The 20,879-nt window shown below is 51.5% G+C and overlaps 1 protein-coding gene across 6 annotated transcripts in view; it reads right to left on the bottom strand.

The window, feature by feature from the left end:
- DTX2 (deltex E3 ubiquitin ligase 2) overlaps positions 1-20,879 on the bottom strand; it is a 36,460-nt gene that overhangs the window by 761 nt on the left and 14,820 nt on the right. For 3 of the 6 annotated variants that reach the window (XM_062614887.1, XM_062614888.1, XM_062614889.1), the window contains exons 4-10: positions 15,861-15,919; positions 9,346-9,477; positions 2,769-2,813; positions 1,813-1,883; positions 1,034-1,192; positions 787-948; positions 45-134 (exon numbers count right to left, since the gene is read on the bottom strand). In XM_062614887.1, coding sequence (XP_062470871.1) covers positions 45-134; positions 787-948; positions 1,034-1,192; positions 1,813-1,883; positions 2,769-2,813; positions 9,346-9,477; positions 15,861-15,919 — 718 coding nt within the window. The remainder of the gene's footprint in view (positions 1-44; positions 135-786; positions 949-1,033; positions 1,193-1,812; positions 1,884-2,768; positions 2,814-9,345; positions 9,478-15,860; positions 15,920-20,879) is intronic. The other 3 variants (XM_062614890.1, XM_062614891.1, XM_062614892.1) reach the window with 3 other exon arrangements.

Here is a 20,879-nt window from a genome sequence, read left to right as displayed (position 1 = left end):
AGACAAGGTGAGAAGGGCCATGTTATCAGGGTGCAATTCCTCACCTTCCTGCCCTTCTCGTTGTCTGGCAGGTAACAGTAGCGAGGAAAGCCTCTTGCTGTGTACGGCATCCCAGGGTTGGGGTGCTCAGGGCCCTGCAATAGATAAGACACATTTGGCATGGATACATCCATCTTCAAGAGTTGGATTTAGGATGAGCAGAAGGCACACCTCAAACCAGCACTTCCATGTAAAAGGAGCAAGGGATTGCTGATGATGAGTATGAGATTCGACTTGTTTTTATGGGACATGGGTCCTCCAAGGGCAATCTTCTACTGGGACACAAAGCATCTCCTTGAGGAGATGCTGGGATAGCCTTCAGATTGCCCCAGTTCTGGTGGGAAGAAAGCCCCAAACTAGAGTTCTTTCCATGTGGTTTCCTGACCCCCTAAGTAATCCACCCAGCTCAAACCTTTGCAGGCTCATTGCAACCACCAAATCCAGAGATGTGGGTTGTAAAACCAGACCTTGGGATCTCTCCCACCTTGTGAGCACAGGCTGGGTCTCCTCCCTGCTTCATACAGGCAGCAGTCTTTACAAGAGGTGAAAGGCTCTTGTAGACCCTGGAGCCACTCTCAAAGTAGGTAAAGACCTTCCAAGTCACCCATAGGTTGAAGAACAGCCAGTGCAGCTGCTGGCACCTTGGGCTGCTCAGTGATGGGCTCCAGCAGGTGCTGCACTGGGACCCAGTGCTTCACTGGGAGGCTCTCACATAGCCCATGCCACCCAGCAGGGCCGTGCACTCACCTGAATGCCTCTGCTGATGTGATACACAATCTGGATGGTCCCACAGTCCCTGTGGCCAGGGAGGGACTGGGGGAACGTGGACACCTCCATCTTCCCTTTGGGCTGAGTACCAGTTTTCTCCCCATAGATGGTTTTACAAGAGGGACACTGCAAGCTGCCATCCTGTGAGGAGAGACAAGCAGGCATCAGAGCTCCACAGCCATCACCCAGACACAGGAGATGTGGTGGGGAGAAGCCAGCTTGGTACCTTGTTCCCATTGGAATACATTGCCAGCATGCAGAGCATGTGGAAGGAGTGCTGGCAGCTTGTCAGGCGACCAACAGTCTCTGGCTTGATTGTGCTGCACTCGCAGGCATCGGCGTAACCTGATGGGGAGGACAGCTTCTCCATGCAGATGATGCAGTCCTGACAGCAAGGAGAAAACCACTGTGTAGCACGAGCGCAGGCTCATCATGACTGACCCACCAAGGAAAGGATAAAGGAGATGCTGCAGGACGATGTGCCTTCAACTTGAACCCTCCAATTTGAGGTTTAAGGGCACAGAGATAGGTTTCCTCCTCTGGCTGGTATCGCCCTGCTCCGTCACCTCCTGGACAGCACAGGAAGACAGCTGCCACCAGGCATAGGGGATGAGTGGGAACTGAGTAAAGGGATGTCCTGCTCCTCTCCAGAGCAGCTCCAGTGCAGGCGTTTGATCTCTGAGCACTGAGAAGAGCCCAAAACTCCCTCCTCTACCTCAGGCCCTGCAGCCATCTCCAAAGGAAATGGGGAGGCATTGCCAGGTTTAGCTCTTCAACCCACACCATGCTTTCTCCATCAAGGTCCCCTAACAGGTCACCAGTTACCACATGTGGGCTCCAGGCAGTGCTGAAGCTTTTCCATGTCGTGCCAACAGGGCCACTGCAAGCAGTAGCATCTAGCACACAGGATGCCCAAAGGAGGGTCCTCATGCATTGCTATGGTCTGCACAGCACCCCAGTGAAGAGGCCACTGGGCAAGCTGGGTTTGCTTCACTGCCCTCTCACCTCATCAGCAGGAGAGCCCTTCAGCTCTTCCAGGTACTTCTTCACCACTGCTTCTGGCTCAGTTGGTGTCGCTGCACAAGGAGAGAGAGAAGAAAGAGAGAGGAAGAGAAATCAGACGTGGCACAAGATATGATGGGCACAATGTGCAGGGTGAACCAGAGAGAAGGGAGACAAGCAAGTCACTGGCCAGGATGCCAAGGAGAGAGGTCAGGGTTAGAGGGGAAGAAGAGGCTGCTCCAACTGATCCCAGCAAGCCCCACAAAGGCTTTGCTGTCAGAAATGGCCATTGCTAGGACCATGAGTGCTGCTGATGGGAGATCCCACAGGCCCTGTTGGTGCCCTGTGCTCCAGGTCTCTCCACATCCCCCATATGATGCCAGCCAGGTCCCAGCTGGGCTTTCTTTGTGCACACCAGAGGCCAGCTAGGACCAAACTCAACCCAAGGCCGCTATGGTCTCAGTGGGAGAGAGGATTACACCCCCTGTGTTGTCACAGGAGAACAGCCATCCCCACATCACCCCAGCTGGCTCCTGACCAGGACACCCAGCAACACGCTAAGCATCATGCCCTGTTTAGAGCATGGCAGAACACACAACAGTTCCCTTTCTCTTGAGCTTCTACACACTCATCTCCAGCAAGACACAGTGCAAGTCACAGGGATGTAAATCAAACCAGCCTTCTAACAGGTACCTATTTGCAGCACAGGACACTGATACAGTCACATTTTCCTATCCGTTCAGGCACAGGCACCCAAGCAGCCCCCTCAGTCCCTTTGGAGCCATTACAGGATTAACAACCCACACGACACAACACCCAGAGCAAGTTCCCACTGAGAGCACAAGCAAACACCTCGACTCCCAGCCCATCCTCCTGGAGCTGCCCCGTAAGGCTTGTCCTAAGGCAGCGAGCATCGCGTGCCTCCGCACGGCACCCGGCCCCGGAGGGGAGCTCCTTACCGGTCATCAGGCCCGTCACGGAGGCTGCCAGGCTCCTCCACCAGCCTAGGAAAGGAAACATGAGCACAAGTGACTTGATGGCTCCACATAACAGGAGGCAAAAGAGAGGCCTGTCACTTGGCTCCGGGGGGAATCTCGCTCTTCCTTCCCGCATCTGCTTCTAGGGGGAAAAGCAGTGATGGACAGGCTGGCAAAGGTCCTTCTCTATTCTCCATCCTGGCCAGCCAGTACCAGGATGGAGAGCAGGGAGCAGCCAGACACAAATACCTGCACCCAACACCCCTCACAAGGGAGCTGTACTCCAGAGAGCTTTGCTCTCAAGTTGGTTTCTAAGCCACTGTAGAACATCAGTGTTAGCACAGCAGCTTCAAGCAGAACATGTGCTTTAGCACAGAGAGTGCTGGTACTCCAAACTCCATGCTCCCAGATGGACACAGAGCATCACCCCATGCAACAGTCAGGCTGTGGGTGTACCTGCACAACAGGCATCTTCAGCTCTCCCCATCCACTTCGGTGCTTTCAAAGAAGATGGAGTGTTCCCAAGCATTGACTCTGTGGTTGAAACAGCTGTGCATCAAGAGATGGCTACACTGGAGCCACCACTGAGCTGCTCTGCTCCCCCAGGAAAGCAATGTCTGTCACCAGCAGGAAGGTGTGGGTGCTATTTGATGGTAACCACTTCTTGTGGTGGAGGCAAACACAGTGAAGCAGAAGGGAAGCACAGCTCACATGCCATGGGTGTCATTAAACAGGCAAAGACCTGTATGACAGCAGATCTGTGACAGCCAGAAGCAGCCTGTGCTATGAGGGCCCCACAAGAGAGAGCACAAGGGCACCCTGCAGCACAGAGAGCTGGGGAGCTGCAACCAGGGGAAAGATGCCTCCTCACTGCAGACAGACTAGCTTGGGGCAATAGAAGAGTGAGGCAGGGCACTGATGTGGGTGGAAAACCAGTTAGGTAAGGCAGGCGGATGGACTGGGAGCCAGCCTTCCCTAAATGAGAGCCATTCAGGTGAGCTGTCTTCAGACAGGATTCCTGGCCAGCCTCAAAGGCATGACTTCTGGCAGCAGCTGCAGGACAAGGGGATGACTGAGCACACAGAGTAAGAAAAGGAGCTCAGGAGGTGAAGGGATGCTCCCTCTGAAGGTTGGTGCTGGGCAGGAGAGGAGATGCTCAGCATCTCAGGCAGAGCAGGGATGTGAGGATCACCCTCTGGAGGCCCTTACCAGGAAGGTGGTAACAGAATACAATAAGCATTAAGCCAAAGATCCACACGGAAGCGGGTGTTCTCCACTTCAGGAGCATGCCAAGACCCCCTGGAAAAGCACTTCCAAGAACTGATACAAGAAAGAGCAGGAGACAAACAGGAGCCTGGGCAAGCCTCAGCCTTCCGGCTCTCAGGGCAAGAGCTCAGCACTGCCAGGAGCTATTTCAAGGCCTCATCACCAGGCCTCACAGGGAACACAGCTCCTGGTCTTGTCTTTCCCAATGGAGAAAAATGGGTCCAGGAATACTCTCTGCTGAGATCTTGCTCACACACAGCAGATCAAGAGCTGGCAGCAGGAATAAGTTATGAGATGTGATCAGTCTGAACCTCAGGTCATGGTCAGAGTTCAGCTTGGTGCTTACTGTGCCTGAAGCCCTTCAAGCTCCCAGGTGATGTCCCCACTACAGGGTGGCACTTTCCACATGTGGCAGCTGGAACCAGGCTCTGGTTTGCAGTCACAAGAGACCTTCATGGTTACAGGGGAGATGGAGGGACAGCTTCTCCTTCTCTGCAGGTTTTGGAGATGACCACATGAGCAGGGCCAGCTGCTACCTGCCATAAATCCATCTGCTTCCATGAGTATCCGATGGCAACAACCACAGCCTCATTCCCGAGGATCCTGTGCAGCTTGCCAGGTCCTTCTCCACTTGAACCGTGCTTTCCAGTCAGCTCTTTCTGAAGTGACCTTCTTGTCTCCTCTAGCTGAGGACAGCAGTGCCAAGAAGTTGCACAGAGAAGGTGAAGGCAGCGAGCAGAGAGAATGAACACCAGAGCAACGCCTGCCCTGGACTTGGCACAACACTCCCAGCTGCACAGATCTGAGCAGCTTTAGAGCAGTTCACCTCCATCAGGATGCTCCTTCCCTGCAGCCCTTGCTGTGCATTCCTCTTGCTGTTGATTTCCCTTCCTCTGCAGCAGCTCGGAGAAACAGAATGATCTGCCCAAGAACTGATCAGCCTCATCCAAATCAAACCAGCGAAAGGAGATGAAAGCCCTGGGGCAGAGCTGGGTAAGAGTGAGGCCAAGAAAGCTCTTGTGGGGTACAACAGGGATTTCGGGCAAAGCAAATGGCATCACAGCACCTCACCAGTTGGCACCGGGATGAAGACACGCAGAGGAGAGTGATGCAGCCCTCAGGCATCCTTAGGAAACCCCATGTCTGATGGGTTTGCACTGGGGCATCTCTGACCTGCTCCTGTCACTTTGAAGTGATGATGCTGTGGGGCATTTAGCTCCACCAAGGTTGTCTGCGCAGGGAAAAGGAGTTCAGATGCTTGAGGAGAATCTGTGCCCAGCTGTAAGTATCTGAATGCCTGTTCCCAAGGAAGCCTCTTGATGCTGAGAACTTGGCTTCAGCAAGGGCAGCAAAGCCCACACAGCCTCCACTGGCTCTGCAGAGAGGCTTTTCCCTGGGCAGACCAGATCCCAGCACAAGGAGCTAGAAAGCATCTGTGAGACCCTTCAAGGCACTAGCCACATGTGCTCCAGTGCATGAATCAATTCCTTACTGGACCATTTGCTCCATCAAAGTGTCTGTCTCCAAATCTTTGTTCTAGCCATCCCTTGGGATCAAAGCCTGTTCAGTGCCCAGGGTTTCCTGGATTCAATAGCAATTGAAAATACAGTATCAGAACTGACCAGTCCTGTTTACCACCAGCTGGCCTAATGCTGTGCTATTGATGTATCCAGGATTTGTAAGAGCTTTTGCCATCCTTCCATTTACAAAAAGAGGAATAACTTCTTTAATGCTTCCCCTTCCTCCTTGTAGTTAAAAAGTTTCTTGTTGAAGCAAGGGCTTTCCATAGGCAACATTTAACAGATGTGTTTTGAATCCTTGCGTGGCAACCAAGTGCTTGCAGCAGTAACATGCCTCCTTCTGTATCCCAAAGTGAGCCATATGGTTAGCAGCAGGCTTTCTTTGGTACCCTCTGCAGGCCAGACAAAGGATGCTTCTAGTCATTGTCATGGATAATCACCCAACCCTGATCACCTCTGCCCTCTGGACTTGGAAAAGCTGGATCTACTGGCCCCAACTTCCCAGGGATCAGGAAGGTCAGAGGAGATTTGAAGTTTCTCCCCATTTCACATTCCAGCAGGATAACCAAGCAACCAGGCTGCTCTGGTTGTGGCACAGAGCATCCCTGCTATTGCCGATGGTCCCCTATGGGAGCAGCGAGCTCCCAGCCTCCAAGGGTTGCCCCATTCCCACCCATTCCATAGGCACTGGCACAGTCTGCACACCAGCTGCAGACAGCTGGACGTACAGGGAGCAATCAGAATCAGCTGGGCCTACTCCCCTTGCCTAGGCAGATCCCATCCTGCATGGCAGGGAAGGATGAGTGCTCATCTCTCCCCTCTGTACCACAGCACTCCGTGCCACTGCAGGCCCCAAGCCAGGGGAGAAGCGATATCACCGACCAAGAAGTGCATACCAGACCCAAACCAACCCCTTCTTCCTTCAATCCCTCCACAGAATCAACCAGGTTGGAGAAGACCTTTAAGATCAAGCCCAACCATGGCCCTGGGAAGGAGAGGAGCCCTGCAGTGCCCAGCTCCATGCCCGAGCAGCACAGCAGAGCCTGGAGAGAGCGAGCCAAGCAGCTCCCTCCCCAGGCACACCATCAGCATCCCCAGCACAAGGCAGCAATGCAGGAGGAGCCTGAGGAAGCACAGCTCCATGGCAGCCAGCGGGAAGGCAGCGCTGATCCATCAGGATGGCAGACACCACCAGGCTGTGTGCCAGCACCCACAGCAGCCTGCCCAGAGCCCTGCAGCACCCACAGTGCAGACATCAGTGCCAGAACACCAACGGTGCTAATTAACGTGGCCTGCCTAATTAGTGCCTTTGTTTAACAAGCTCAGCTGTGCACTGAGCTGGCTGCTATTCCATCCATGCTGCCTGTGTGGCACCAGGGGCTGCAGCACCCGGAGGGGCTCAGAGGGGTGCACTGCACCCAGCACCCACCTATTCTGGCTGTACTGAGCACACCGATGGGGCTGCTCCTGGTTCACAACTCATCACGGAAAACCCTAGAGGGATGTGGGAGGGAAAGGATACACAATGCAGAAACTCAGGGCACAAAAAGGGCCCATCTCTGCCTGTTGGCAGCCTCAGGGTCTGTAAAGAGAAACAGAACAGTCTGGCCAAGAGTCAGGCTCAGTATTTGCACTGCGGAACAATGTTCCTCATCCCAGAGGAGGGTTGTACAAACACAACTTGTTCCTAGGAAGGACTGAGCACCCTCTTCAACCTAAGTCATGCAGAGTCAGGACTGGCATCCCCGCCCAGCAAAGGGCATCCTGCTTCCTGTAACGAGCAGGGGGATTTTAGCAATCCAAATCATTGGATTTTAGCATCGTTTAGCAACCCAATCATTGGATTTTAGCAACCCAACCCCTGCAAAGGCAGCCCTGAAAGGTCAGTGCTGGAAAGGGCAGAGCTGGCAGTCTCCTCTCTGCAGGAGGGACAAATCCTGCCATGCCAGACAGGAGAAGGAGCTGGTGCCCTGTCCCAGGCCCAGCAGGTGGCATTGGTGAGCTGGCAGGATGCTGGCACTGGGACCAAGGCTGATGCCAGCACTGCCCCAGCACACCCAGCCTAGGCCCAAGGTGCAGCTCACCTGCCCCAGCAGGCAACACGTGTGTGCTACTGCAAGCACTGAGGAACCCCCATCTCATGGAGGTAAAGGTGTTGCTGATGGGCTGTGTAACACCCAGCACAGCCACAGCCACAGCCACCCCTCTGCTCCTCACACGGGTTCCTAACGTGGTGTGTACTGCTCTCACCCACCATGTCCCATCCTCCCAGTTCCATGCTCTGTAGAGCTGCTCTCCCCATCTCACTCCACCAGCAAGGTACCAACATCTCCTTTTTGTGCTCCTCCAGTGACAGGGACAAGGCAATGCTTGTGTGGTAGGGTCTGGCCTCTCCACAGCTCCATTTTGGCCCTGTTTCCAGGGTATCCTACCTCATCCCTGCTGCAGAGGGGCTGCACTGATGCTGCCCATGCTGGAAATGAAGCACCAGGAGCTGCATTACCCCACTGCCTCACCAGCTGGCTCTGGAGTGAGATCCTCACCCTCTGCCACCCACCTCCACTCTTCTTCACCTCCCATTTCATTTGCTCCTCCTGTTCTTTGCTGCTTCTCCAGCCACCCCCTGCTTTCTCCTCCCCCTCTCTCACACATCCTACTCCACACTTGCTCTTGTGTTCGCATCTCCTCCTCCCAGCTCTCTCCATAATGCATTTCCTCCCTCCACATTTCACTTCTATTCTCCTGCTACCACCCTCCCTCCTTCTTTCAGATGGGTTTGGACCTCATGGACTCCAAGAAGAGAGATGCTGCCACCAACAAACTCCCCAGACAGGCAGGGAGCCTCTTCCCCTCCACCTCAGGGCTCTTCCCTCTCTTCAACACAAGCATCTCCATGTTGAACACCCCCCAAACTCTAGTTCCCCCCCCTTCACTTATCTGATGGGCAAGCACCTTAGGAAGGACACCTAAGCCAGAGTTGGCAAACAGCTTCTATAGCTACACCAGGCTGGATCCACACCTACCCCTGCAGAGTCCCAGGGATGCTACACACAGACAGCAGTCAGACTCTAAACTGGCTCAGACACAGACTCTGGAAGGGTGAGGGTGCAGGACGCCAGTGAGATGTGAAGAGGAGAAATGAAGGCCCTACATTGGAGGTGGCTCAGATCAGCAGGAGAGCTGGAGTAACCCAGCCCATCCACCTGGGAGTGCTCCTGCCCCTTCCACTCCAGACAGAGAACAAGTCCTCTGCAATCCAACCGTGCAAGCCCTGTATGACTCAGTCCTGCTTGTCTGGAAGATCCCTCTCACCCCATGACTCAGTGACAAGCGTGGCTCACAAGCAAGCCTTTTGGGAGCAGGTATAGATTAAATGCTTTCCTTGATGCTCCTTCAGCTCCCAGACTTGTCCCACCAGTGAGTCCTGGTACGTGGATGTCCAGGGCTCCCCAAGAGGTGTAGCAGGACCATGGGGGAGACTGCAGGAGACCAGCATACACAGAGAGCAAGTGGGCTGCTCCAGCTTCAGTAACTGATGGAAACAAGCAGAGCTACCATAGGACTGGGTCTACATCATCATCTTTTACAGCCTGTCAGAGACCACACAGAGAAGCGTCCTACCTCTCCCCTTGACAAACACCATCAGTCACATCAGAAGAGCCACGAGGGTTGGGGAGGAAGAGACAAGAGGAAAGGAGGGAGGCAGACCGAGTGCAGAGAGATAATAAAGAGAAGGAGATGGAAGCAAATATCAGATTTTGAGCAGGAACTACCTTTCTTGGACACTTTCCTCCCCTCCTTAACTGAGCTGTGTTTTTTAGTGGCTTTATGGGTGCTGGCAGCTTGCGGCACACAGGTGAGGTGCACGGGGAGTCCAGCGGCTGACATCAGAATAGCCGTCATGCCTACAGTGGGTACGAGAGCGACATGCGGGAAGGGAACAACGGGGAGACACGATCATTAACATCACCTTTAACCCTGCAAAAGGAAATCAAAAGATCAAACAAAACCAAAACCCAAGCCCTTGATTCAGAGGACATCAAACACCTGAGAGGCAGCGGGGTTGGGGTCAGCACAGGGACAGGATGCAGAGGCTTTCAGAGGGAGGAGCCCAGCAGCAAGTTGATGTAGGGAGATGCAGGCACGAGTCTCACCCGTGAGCCTCTGTGCTGGTGTGTGAACAGGAGCCTCCTCTGTGCCTTGGCTTTAGGGCTCTTTGGGTATTGAGCACGCTGTGGTGCAAAGTCCTGCTCACTGGAGCCCTGGAAGCAGCCCTGACCCTGGGGACATCACCCGTAACTCCTAATGGTTCTGCTCACTCCTCCCTGAAACTACAGGTTTCAACATCACCACACTGGCTGAACCCCTTAACTGCCTTCAAACACTGCAGCAATGTGGGGCTGCCCCACTGAACCCCCTGCCAAAGCAGCCTCCAACTCACCCCACACCATCTCCTCCCTGGCACATCAGTTTTCTCTAGCATCCCAGCTGCCATGCAACTCTCACACGCCCCATCCATCGCAGGCAGCTGTATTCATGGGATGCAGGTTGTTCAAGCTAATGAATCATTAAAAGGGACAGCCATTCCCTGCAGGTAAAATTGGCACAAAGAGAGCTACAGGACTGATCATGCTGATCTAATGATGCTTCCCTGTGAAATAGAGGCTGGTTGCAAGTCTAAGCTAGCATATTGCTCTTCAGCTTCCACTCAGTAACACACCTGCCTCTGCTTTCCCAAGAAGTGAATTCCCACCTGCAACAGCATCATTAGAACTAAACCAAAACACTTATGGCTACAGACCAACACACAGCCTAAAACTCAGTGTTTCCCCAACAGCAGACCATGCAAAAAACCACATCCTAATGCTATGGCAACTCCTGCACAGGAATTCACAGCCAAAGCTGAGGTTTCTAAAGGTTTTCGTTTTCCAGTCAGGCTGGGAAAGGAAGGATCTAAAAGCACATTTGTTGAGGACAAAAATGAGGCACCTTGCCCACACACACAACTGAAAACCAAGCTGTGACAGGAAGCAGCAGCTTGGTGTGCAAGTGGTAAGGCTATTTTCTGCCTCAGCTATGCAACTGTAAGAACCTGTGCCTGGTGACTAGAAACCCCCCGAGCAAAGCCTGTGGCAATGCCTACAAGCAGAACTGTCCCTGCACAGCACTGACCACGTTTTGTACCTCCTTCATGTAAGGTCCAAGTACAATAAATATTCCAGAACCTGCTCACAGAATGTTGGGATTAGAAGGGATCTCTGGAGAGCATCCAGTCTATGCAGACACTGGGTTAGTACCCCTCACCCTGCTGACAGCACAGGGCTGTTCCCAGCACGTACAGCACAGGAGAGACCCTGTCATCAGTACAAGCCAGCAGGCCTCCAACCAAGCATCAGATCCAGAAGTTTTCCAATCCAAATATCTTCCTTTAATTCTTGAACTAAAGGCCACAAGGCTATTCTGTGCTCTCAGCCTGGGCCTAAGCTAGCAGTCCTTCATTTACACCCACAAGCCTTAGGAGCTGAAGTGTTCCCATAACAAGAGCCACTTGGTTTTTGAATGAGTACAACTGAAACCCAGCAACAGCACCAAAGCTGCCACCACATACACCAGGTAGGGCCCTTCCTCTTTCAGCAGGTTAAAGGGCAGAAGTGTGCAGTACCCATTCACACTGATTAGAGAACTTGGAGCAACAATATTCTTGCTTATCAAGGTGCTGGAGGAGATCATAGAATGGTTTGGGTTGGAAGGAACCTTAAGCTCATCCAGTTCCAATCCCTGCCATGGGCAGAGACACCTCCCACTAGAGCAGGTTGCTCCAAGCTCCTGTGTCCAACCTGCACATCTCAAAGAGCTTGATCCCACCAAGCTGCAAAATGCAGTTCCCCAAAAGTAGTGCAGAAAAGGAGACCATGAACTTGTCTCCATAAACCTGCTCCTAAGCAGTGTGATAGCACTGACTGCAGGGACTGACGTTTGAAAAGCAAGCCCACCTACACACAGCTGACTGATAGGCAAATGCAAACCTGATGCTTCCTTCTCAAGAGATCAATACTATCGAGCTAACACTAGCCCATTTCAGAGAGAAACATGACAGAAGCAGAGGCTGCACTGACTTCAGGCTCTTGATGCTGGTGGACAGAGCACTGCCTTCAAAAACCAAGTGAAGAGCATGAGCCACAGAACCTCAGCTGAGCGCAGTCACTCTAACACAGCCCCTCTCTACCTGGACTAACATGTCCAAACCTGCCTGCCAGCATCATGAATCATCACAAGGAAAGTAAGGAATTAACCTGACAGCTTTCACTTTATGAGCTACAAATGCATCTACAACTCCACACAGCACAGGGCAAGCGTGGGACCAGAACTACCAGAACCCAGTGTTCTCCCATGGACAAACTGGCCAAGAAAAGGTCATTTTCCACTTTTCCCTTCCACTGCCTTTGGAGAGACACAATGAATCATCTTGTGCAGATTCCAATCAAGACAGCATTCACACAGGGGATGTTCCAGTGTTACGTTGCTCTTCTGGCTCATCTCCCAACCCAGCAGCAATGTCTCCTTCAAACTTCTAATACAACACTGGAAATTTCAGCATCTACCGACCCTCCAGTGACAAGAGTCCCCACTAAGGGTATGTGTGTTCACAATGAGCGCCAAACCAATACATGGACACATCACCTCTGCAGATGGACTCTCCAGTTCTGACCTGTGGACACAACCCTTTCAATTCACAACTTGTTGTAGGCATCCATGGAGTGATGTCAGGAACAAACGTGGCTCCAGACCTGGACAGATTCTCACCTGTATATGCAAAGGCCAAACTGCAGCAAGATAAGCCTGCCCAAACCAAGACTACTTGGGGCATCCATGTGCTCTTGCTGCTCATTATTTACCCCAGGAGCTTGAGAAAGCACTATTTAATATGTTCCCACCTCCCACTGGCCACTGGGCTTCATCCCTGCAACGACTGCATGAGGGAAGAGACAGAAGGCCTTGCAAAACATCCTTTGGCTCCTGATCTGATCCTATGAGCACTCCAAGTTCTGCCTCAAAGCACCTATTAGGCCAGAAGCACATCACTGACTCCTTGGGGTACAATGAGTTTCGTTGGAGCTATGACAACATCCACCAGCTTTTCTCAGCCTGCTGTGCAAATAAGGACCTTTTGTAACATCCTGTGCAGAAGCTGAGTGTAGGAAAACACACCCTTACATAACGTGATGAGCATTAACCACACACTTGCTCACATACCCAGTGTGGTCACACACCTCACGCTGGTATGCCTTTGGTTCCAGTCCTGATTTAAGCAGGTAAAGGGGAAAGGACAGAGCTTACCTTCAAATAACATGAGGTCTCAGAAAAGCATTGCTAATCAGTGCAACTATATCCACTAGCAAAGCTATTATGGTTAGGATGTTCCTAAAGACCCCAGCTCCAGGAAACATGCAGATGAGAAACACCTGGTTTCATTTAACCAAAAAGCTCATTTCCAGCCTTCATCTTAAAACCAGTATTAAAAGGGCCTTCATGTGTCTGCCTCATCCAACCCCAGCCCAACACACAGCACCTGAACTCCATTATTCCCAAGGGGTTCTAGTCCAGCTGATCCTTCGCCACCACCACTGTGGTTCAGCAGTTGGCTTACACCTCTATTCTCCAATTTCACCACACTAACCAAACAGTCAGGGAAGGAAAACCAAAGCTTAAAGGGCAAGTTTCCACATGCACCTTGGAGCATTAAACCAGCAGAAAGCAAGGAAAAAGAAATCACGGTGCTGTTAGAAGAATTAGTGTTAGATCCCCAGGCAGTCATCACACAAACAAAACCCAGCTTCTCACTTGGAGCCACAGGATCCCTTGTTTCCTGTTTATCCACCAGAAGATGCCTCTGCATCCAAGAGATGCACCTGCAGCATTTCTCAACATCACCCATAAGATTCAAGGGGGTTGGCTTGCCTGCTTCAAACCAGAGGCAAAGCTGCTGAGAGGCATCTCAGGATGGAGACCAAGGGTTCCCAGCATAAAGCCTTCTTCAGTTCACATCTGAGACTGCCCTCTTTCCCCCATATCATCACAGAGCCCTTGGGTCCCCAGCCTTCCTGCCTCAGTGCTGAAGGAAGCAGTCATGCAGCAGGCAGCCTGTGTGTTAGAGAACAACCTGAACAATAAGGAACTGTCACACCATCTGCAGCATCTTAAATACGAGCAAAATACCACCTCCCAGAAGAGGTTCTGGAAGCAGAGTGGAAACAGGGAAAGAATGGGGCCTGAAGACCCAGCCAATTAATGTCTCAATAAAATTTTGCTCTCTTACCAGAGCTCCTCTGCTTGCTTTTAACCAGAAACATCCCCAGAGATTTATTTCCCCTTTTTCCTCACTAACTTGTCCAGATCTTTCCTCTCTTTCTATGCAGTTGCAAGGACACTCTAATCCAAAGCTTGCTGCACCTCTGAGGTCTGTCACACTGGGCAGACAGCAGCACAGCGCCCATTCAAAGCTGTGTCCTATGGAGACCTGGATCTGAAGGAGATGCTGGCTCCAGAGAGTTGTTCTGACCATGCTCAGCCCATGCACTCTGCACTCCCCCTGTAACCCTGTGCCTCTCACTAGCTGCCCTGTGGAGAGCTACAGATGACTACAATGAATAATGATCCCCTCTTTTGCACCCCCAGCCTCCAACAACAGAGATACCCATTAGAAGCTTCACCTTTTCATTTAACTTCATTAAATGGCAGCAAAAGGCTTATTTGGGGCTTTCCTGCAGCCTTTTGTACCTAAACATGGACCACGTGCATTCACCTCTTCCAAATTAACACGTGATGACTTGTATGTGCAGAATGAGATCACATTTAACAACATGAACACAGCCTGGATTCACCAGGGCTCCTCAGCTCTGTGCTGCAGGCACCTTCATGTGATTAAGCACCTAATTACACAGTCAGTGCTAACAGCCAGGGGATGAAATCCAGAGCCTTTATAAGCAAGGGGAGTCCTGCTCAGGACACCCACTTCGACTTTATGCATCATTTCCACAAAGGCTAATTTACTAACAGGGAGACAGATGGGCTGCATGCTGCCAGATGCCCCCCAGTGTTAGTCTTTATGCAGTGCTTATTTGGCTATAGAGACATGCAAGGCACAGCTTTCATTAGATGACTGGAAACATCAGTCCTGGGTATCGTTTTGAGGCAAGGTAAAAGCCTGACACTCGAGACCAGACCAAACACCACCACATTGCCTGGGATAAAGTGGTAACCGCAGTGAGAATGCAACTACTTCCACTTGCTCAGGAGCAAAGTTCAGTGTCCAAGGAGCTAATAACATCAATAGACCATGCATGGACAAGAGCCAGAGGAAGGAGAGGGTTAACAGATCAAGCATAGTGGCTGAAAGTGATAGAGAAAACACCATACATCAGGTCTTTCCCACTCCTCAACCCCCAGGTAACGCTATGACTTCAAGTGCGCAGTCAATGGCAGTATGGAGAAGAATCTGCTTTCAGCAGAACACCCCTACCCCCAGGCACCACCATACCAGGGCCCTGGTGCTGCTAAGTCAAAACAGAGCATACCCCACTGACAACTTTCGGCATGGAAAGGCTTCCACTGCAAGAGGTTTCATTTGCAAGGCAGCACCTTTTCATGTTTAACAGGAAAATCTACTCTGAAAAGGAGCATTGAAAAGTGGCACTTTCACCCCCCCCAGGCACACTCCTGTGTGTATTTAGTATTGTATTCACAGGCTTGGATGATAACAAGCAAACCTGTATTCTGCTGCCACAGGAGGCAATGTCTGATTCAACCTGCAGCCCCTCCTTTCCCCCCAAAACATCACAATCATTTCTTTAGCCTGAAAACCATCTGAGCTTTTTTAACAGAGCCACGCTAAAAAAAAAGTGATATTTAAAACCACACATCACCTCACTCCTCCCTTTGGCTTTAAAAAGCAGGAGCAAGTAACAAGTAGGACTGAGCTTGATCCATGTGTTCCCCCCTTGCTACCTGCTCATCCACGGCAGAAGATGAGTACCCAGCCCTCAAATAAACCCACTCATTTTGAGAGCCTCAGGACCAGCTCCAATGAGAAAAGCAATTCCTAAGGCTTGACCATCCCATTCTCCCCCACATTTACCACTGTCTTTGGGCCTAAAACCTAAAATGCCAGCAGCATTGCAGGCTCTGCCTAAAAACTAACAAAGGAGAGGAAGTGCCACAGGAAGTTGAACCACTTGATTGCTCACACAACCCTACAGACAGGGCAAGTAAAGCAGAGCTGGATCCTTACCTGCCAGGGCCTGGTTCACCTTGCTGGGTTTGGGCATCTTGACAGGCAGGGCTGGGGCACTGGAGAGGAAAACAAAGGGACAAGCTCAACAGCACAACTCCACCACCACCAAAACAGCAATGCACTGATCCCTCCTGGATAAATAACAGGACTAATTGCTCTGATGAACCCCAGCTGAAACCCCCACCCAGGCCCTGGTCCAGCACCTACATGTAAGGAGCCCAGAGCTACCTAATAGGTTTACTCATCTCCAAGGTGGATTTCAGACCTATGTAGTTCCATGCAGCCCCATCTCTTCCTAGCTGGATGATGGTCTTGAGTCACGTCTTGCTTGGGGCATGTTGGTAGACCCTGTTGTCAGCTCACTGCTCTGATCCCATGATGCTTCCATACAAAGCTTTCTGTGAGCAGCTGACCGTGGAATCTTAAATCCTCCAGATAACTTGGTGTCCAGCCAGAGAAACACTACTGGCCAGAGCATAAACCCCCATGCTGTATGAGAGGCTGCAGCTGCACAGATCAAAGCAAGCAAGAGCATCCCCACTGCTTTCCAGATGGGGAAACTGAGGCAGGGAAAGGCCAAGAAAGAGCTGTAGCCCTGGGATGAACAGAATGAAGCTGTGTGCATCCAAGGGCTTAATGCAAGGTGTGGGAATGAAGAAAGGTTGAAAGAGACTTTTGGCACCAACCTTCCTTTGGAAATCAAGAGGATTTGGACATCAAACATCCCCATCAGGTTTCTAACCTACTTGTTTTGGCAGCAGTTCCCAGCACTGGCAGCTGTACTGCAAGTTAGTTTGGGATATGTGGGCAGCCAGGGCCATGCAATTAGCTGATGGCAGGAATTAGGAAGGAACAGATGAGCATGAAAGCTGATGAGGGGGTCAGTAAAAGAGAAAGCAGCCTGGATCTACATGAGCAGAGCAGGAATGTCTGAAATCCAACAGGCTGGCACTGAGAAGTCACCCACAGACTTCATCTCAGGTGGTGTGTGCATCTGGGATGGATGCAGGCTCATGTGCATCACTGCAGTTAACACATGATGCATTCAGACAACCATCTCCAAGGTCCCCCCAGATTACATCAAACCTGGCCAGCTTCTTAGGAGCTCACTTAGAGATTAAGGTGGTCAATGTTGGGTGATATGGTTTAGTGAGGTGTCCCTGCCCATGGCAGGGGGGTTGGAACTAGGTGATCTTAAGGTCCTTCCCAACCCTGTTTTAGGATTCTAAGTGCCTAAATGCCATCCACTGTCTAGGGGGAACCTAATGCTCTCCAGCTGGGATGCAAGTGGATTCTCTCTACTGTGCCCACAAAAGCTTCCCAGAGAGAGGTCCCTCCTTTCAGCCTTGCTAAATTCCATGACAATGACCAGAGCTGAAGAGATTTGTCCTCACAACACGGACCCATCCCCACCTCCCTCCTCTCCTACCTGCTGCGGTTTGAAATGGGTTCCCAACCACACACGTGCTGAGCTTGCTGAAGAACCCCCCGGGCAAGGATGCAGGGCTTGATGCTGCACTGACAGCCTGGCCAAGAGACCGGCTCTTCCAGACCCTTAAAAAGCTCCCCAGACCGCAGAGGTTTCCCTTCTGTCTCTTTCAAAGACTGTGCTTTCCCCTCTGCTGCCCCTAATTTTGCAATGTCAAATGATGCAATGGGTTGTTCTCGCTATGGCCCAATTCAAACCCACCGAACACAGTGGAAATCCTCCCTTTGGTTTCAAATCACATGCTGTGACTCCTCTTTATGAGTTTTCTCTTTCCTGATTCAGCCTCTTTCTCAGGTGTTTTCCTCCTCTTTCTCTGTCTCATCCCTTTGCTTCATTTCTGTTCCTACGATCCTCTTCAGATCCAGTAACAGTGCTGCCCCCTCTCCAGCTGCATTCAAGGATGGGTTTTCAGGACCAGATAATGTAAAGGAACTCGAGAACTGCTCCCCAAAATCACAAAGGCACTGGGCTCCCTTCCCTCCTCCAACTGAGCAGCAAGAAGCCAACATGATGCTGGGCACCCCCTAACCCAGCCTCTGACCCTGCGCACGACTGATGCTGAAGAGCTTGTGTTTCACCATCACACCGCGAAGCACACCAGCCACCTTGGGTGCTTTCACTTCCCCATGGAAGGCAAAACCACACCAGAGCCCAAAGCTGAACCTGCTGCTGTGCTAGGAGAGCAGATGGGCAGTGGGGTATCCTTCCAGGGGGCTGGAACAAGGGTCCTTACACCTGAGGGTGAAGATAGCAAACCCAGGGCTGCTCTGGGAAGGGGATCACTGGTAATTCTAGAAGACCACCAGGGAAATTCTTCACTCCTTTCAATTCCAAGTCACCCAGCAATTAGAGCTTCCACAGACTTTTCCTGATTTCAGCTGGGATTGATTTTATTCCTACTAACTGTGTTTTGGATTTACTGTGAGAATAGTGTTGGTAACACACGGATGGTTTAGGTGTTGCTGAACAGTGCTTACACCAAGTCAAGGCCTTTTCAGCTTCTCATACCATCCTGTCAGCAAGGAGCAATTACATTGTGCATCACTAGGTTTGGATATTATAATTCTTTTCATCATCATCATTATTGTTATTTTACTATTTTCCTTCCCTTTTCTGTCCTACTAAATTGTCTTTATCTCAACCCACAGATTCTATTTCACTCTCCTTCCAGTTCTTTCCCCCAGCCCATGCAGGGGCAAGTGAATGAGTGGCTGTGTGGTGTTTAACTGCCTGCTGGGTTAAACCACGACAGAAGTGAGGAGAGCCCTTGAGATTTGCACAGGGAAATAGATAAGCAATTGATGCACTTGCAAGCAATCCAGTGTGGGAAGCTGCAACTGCACTGCAGATGAATTACTCTTCATCAGCCACCAAACAGCCACTGATGGGCTGCACCCCTGGTGTGAAGGCAAAGTGTGTCGGCTCTGAGTGCTGGAGGCTTTTTAAGCCAACTGATGTGATGAAGGAGAAACCAAGTCCTTGTTACTCCACGTGGGCTGAACACAGGCACATTCAGTTAGCAGCATCTCAGCTAACATCACCGCAGGATGTGCTGACCCATCTGCTTGACACCGTGCGAGCGCACCGTGATTCCTCTTATATCTGCAGAAAGCCCAGCTGTGGGGCTGATGAAACCAACGGAAATGCACAGTGCGTGGAGGTACCTCTGCCACAGCCCTGCCTGGGGAGATCTGCAGCCACAGGGCACGGGAGGAAGTGTTGTCACATCAGGAAAGGTGCAGAAACACTACTCGCAGCCTGCCCTGTGTCTGAAATGGGGCTTTTTGGAGGAAGAAGGGGAAGAGATGAGAAGGAAAGAGATTGCTGTCGTAGTATAACATAGGCTGTGCCTCAACTCCAAAAGCAAGGTGCCAGCAGCACGAACACACACTTTTAACCCATCAGCTCAGACCCAAACTACTCCAGCATCCCCATGCCAGCACTGGCTGCCTGGGAAAAGCTGAAGCCAGGCAAGGGTATGGTCCTTTTGATTTACTCAACCCAGGCTCAGTGAGGAGAAAACAGGATGCAGGCAGGGTGGAGAGGGTCTGAGGTGAGGGAGATCTGGAGAGCATCAGTGCAAGAGCAAGCACTGCAGTGCAGAGGGATGGGAGGGATCCACCAAGATGCCTGCTCCTGCTCATAGGGGACATTTCTACCCCGTTAGTGCCTTTGGGTCCCAGCCAAACGTCCAGCCTGCGCTTGCAACACCTGAAAGTCAATGCCTGCATTCCCTGAATGTTTCCTGGGATTGATTCCTCCTCCCTGGTCCAGTTCTGTCCTGCAGCTCCTGCTCTCCCGCTGCTCTATGTGCTGGATGTGACTGAGCTCACGAGGGATCACGAGGCTGTGAAGGGGACGCAAAATAAGACACTGTCCTCAAAGATTCAGCAAGGGGATCCTGAGGAGGTTTCCCATCCGCAGCTTCCAGGCAATCTGCTCTGGGGACAGGCAGGGCAGGCTGTATTTCAGCATGACAAAACCACTCACTTCTCCATGATTTCAAGATCCTGCAACACCAGTGAGACAGCAAAGCACAAGACCAAAGAGGAAGCTGCCACTTCAAACACTGGGCAGCCAGGTTGGAGCTGAACATCATCCAAGCTGAAGATACCCACCATCCTAATGGAGCAGAAGTAGGGAAGTCTGAGTTGTTACTCACACTCTTCACCTGATACAGCCCTTTCTTCCCTCCTCTCCATTCACACCAGCCAACAGGCCACATATTCCTATACTGCAGCATCTTTGTAGCACTCTTGACAGCCAACACTTCCCTCAGATTAGGGCTGTATCCCATTAATGTGAGGCACCCAAAGGTCTAATCCCCTTCTCAGATTTGAATGTCAATGACACTAATGACCATACAGCAGTTTCTCCCCTACTTTTCTTCTCAAGGTGCCAAACCCAAGACTGAATCCCTCTAAAGAAGGACCTTTGGGTGCAATGCATGCAGCCATGTGGATCATGGCTTTGCTCCTGGCACCAAGCAGAGGAGGTTCCCCTGATCCTACTTGGGAAGAGTGCCTGGCAGCAGAACAATCATGGCTCACAGAGGGCTGAGGACAAGTCAGAATGGGCCCAGCAGAACCAGCACTGAGCAGAACGCCCTTCCCACCCCCAAGGAGCTCATGGGTGTGCTCATGGAGAACACTGAGAGATGCACAGGAGGAGAAAGGAAAAGGAAAGGCCCTGCCCAAGTTCTGATCCCTTGGTTACACCTCCAGATCCTATAAAACATTCACTGTGGGTCATTCCCCACGGGAGATTTGCGGGTACAGCACCAGATCCTTCTTAGGAACACCACAGTACTCCAAGCATCCTTCCCCAGTCCCCAGGACTCCCATTACCCATGGTCTTAAAGCCAAACCTCTAAGCTGCCTGCCTTATTTGTAGGCACAACCTAGACCAGCACCAAAGCCATGCAAGCTCAGAGGGACCATGAGAGCTACAGTGGGGATTTTTCTGGCTGGGGCACTAATATATCCCCCTGAATATTGCTTCCTGCAGCTTTACCTGCTCACATAACA

This window comes from Pezoporus occidentalis, unplaced genomic scaffold (genome assembly GCF_034315485.1).
Source record: "Pezoporus occidentalis ecotype Australia unplaced genomic scaffold, CSIRO_AGI_Poc_V1 ctg179, whole genome shotgun sequence".
NCBI lineage: Eukaryota > Metazoa > Chordata > Aves > Psittaciformes > Psittacidae > Pezoporus > Pezoporus occidentalis.
Note: the sequence above shows the minus strand (reverse complement) of the source record. Positions and strands in the feature narration are given on the sequence as shown.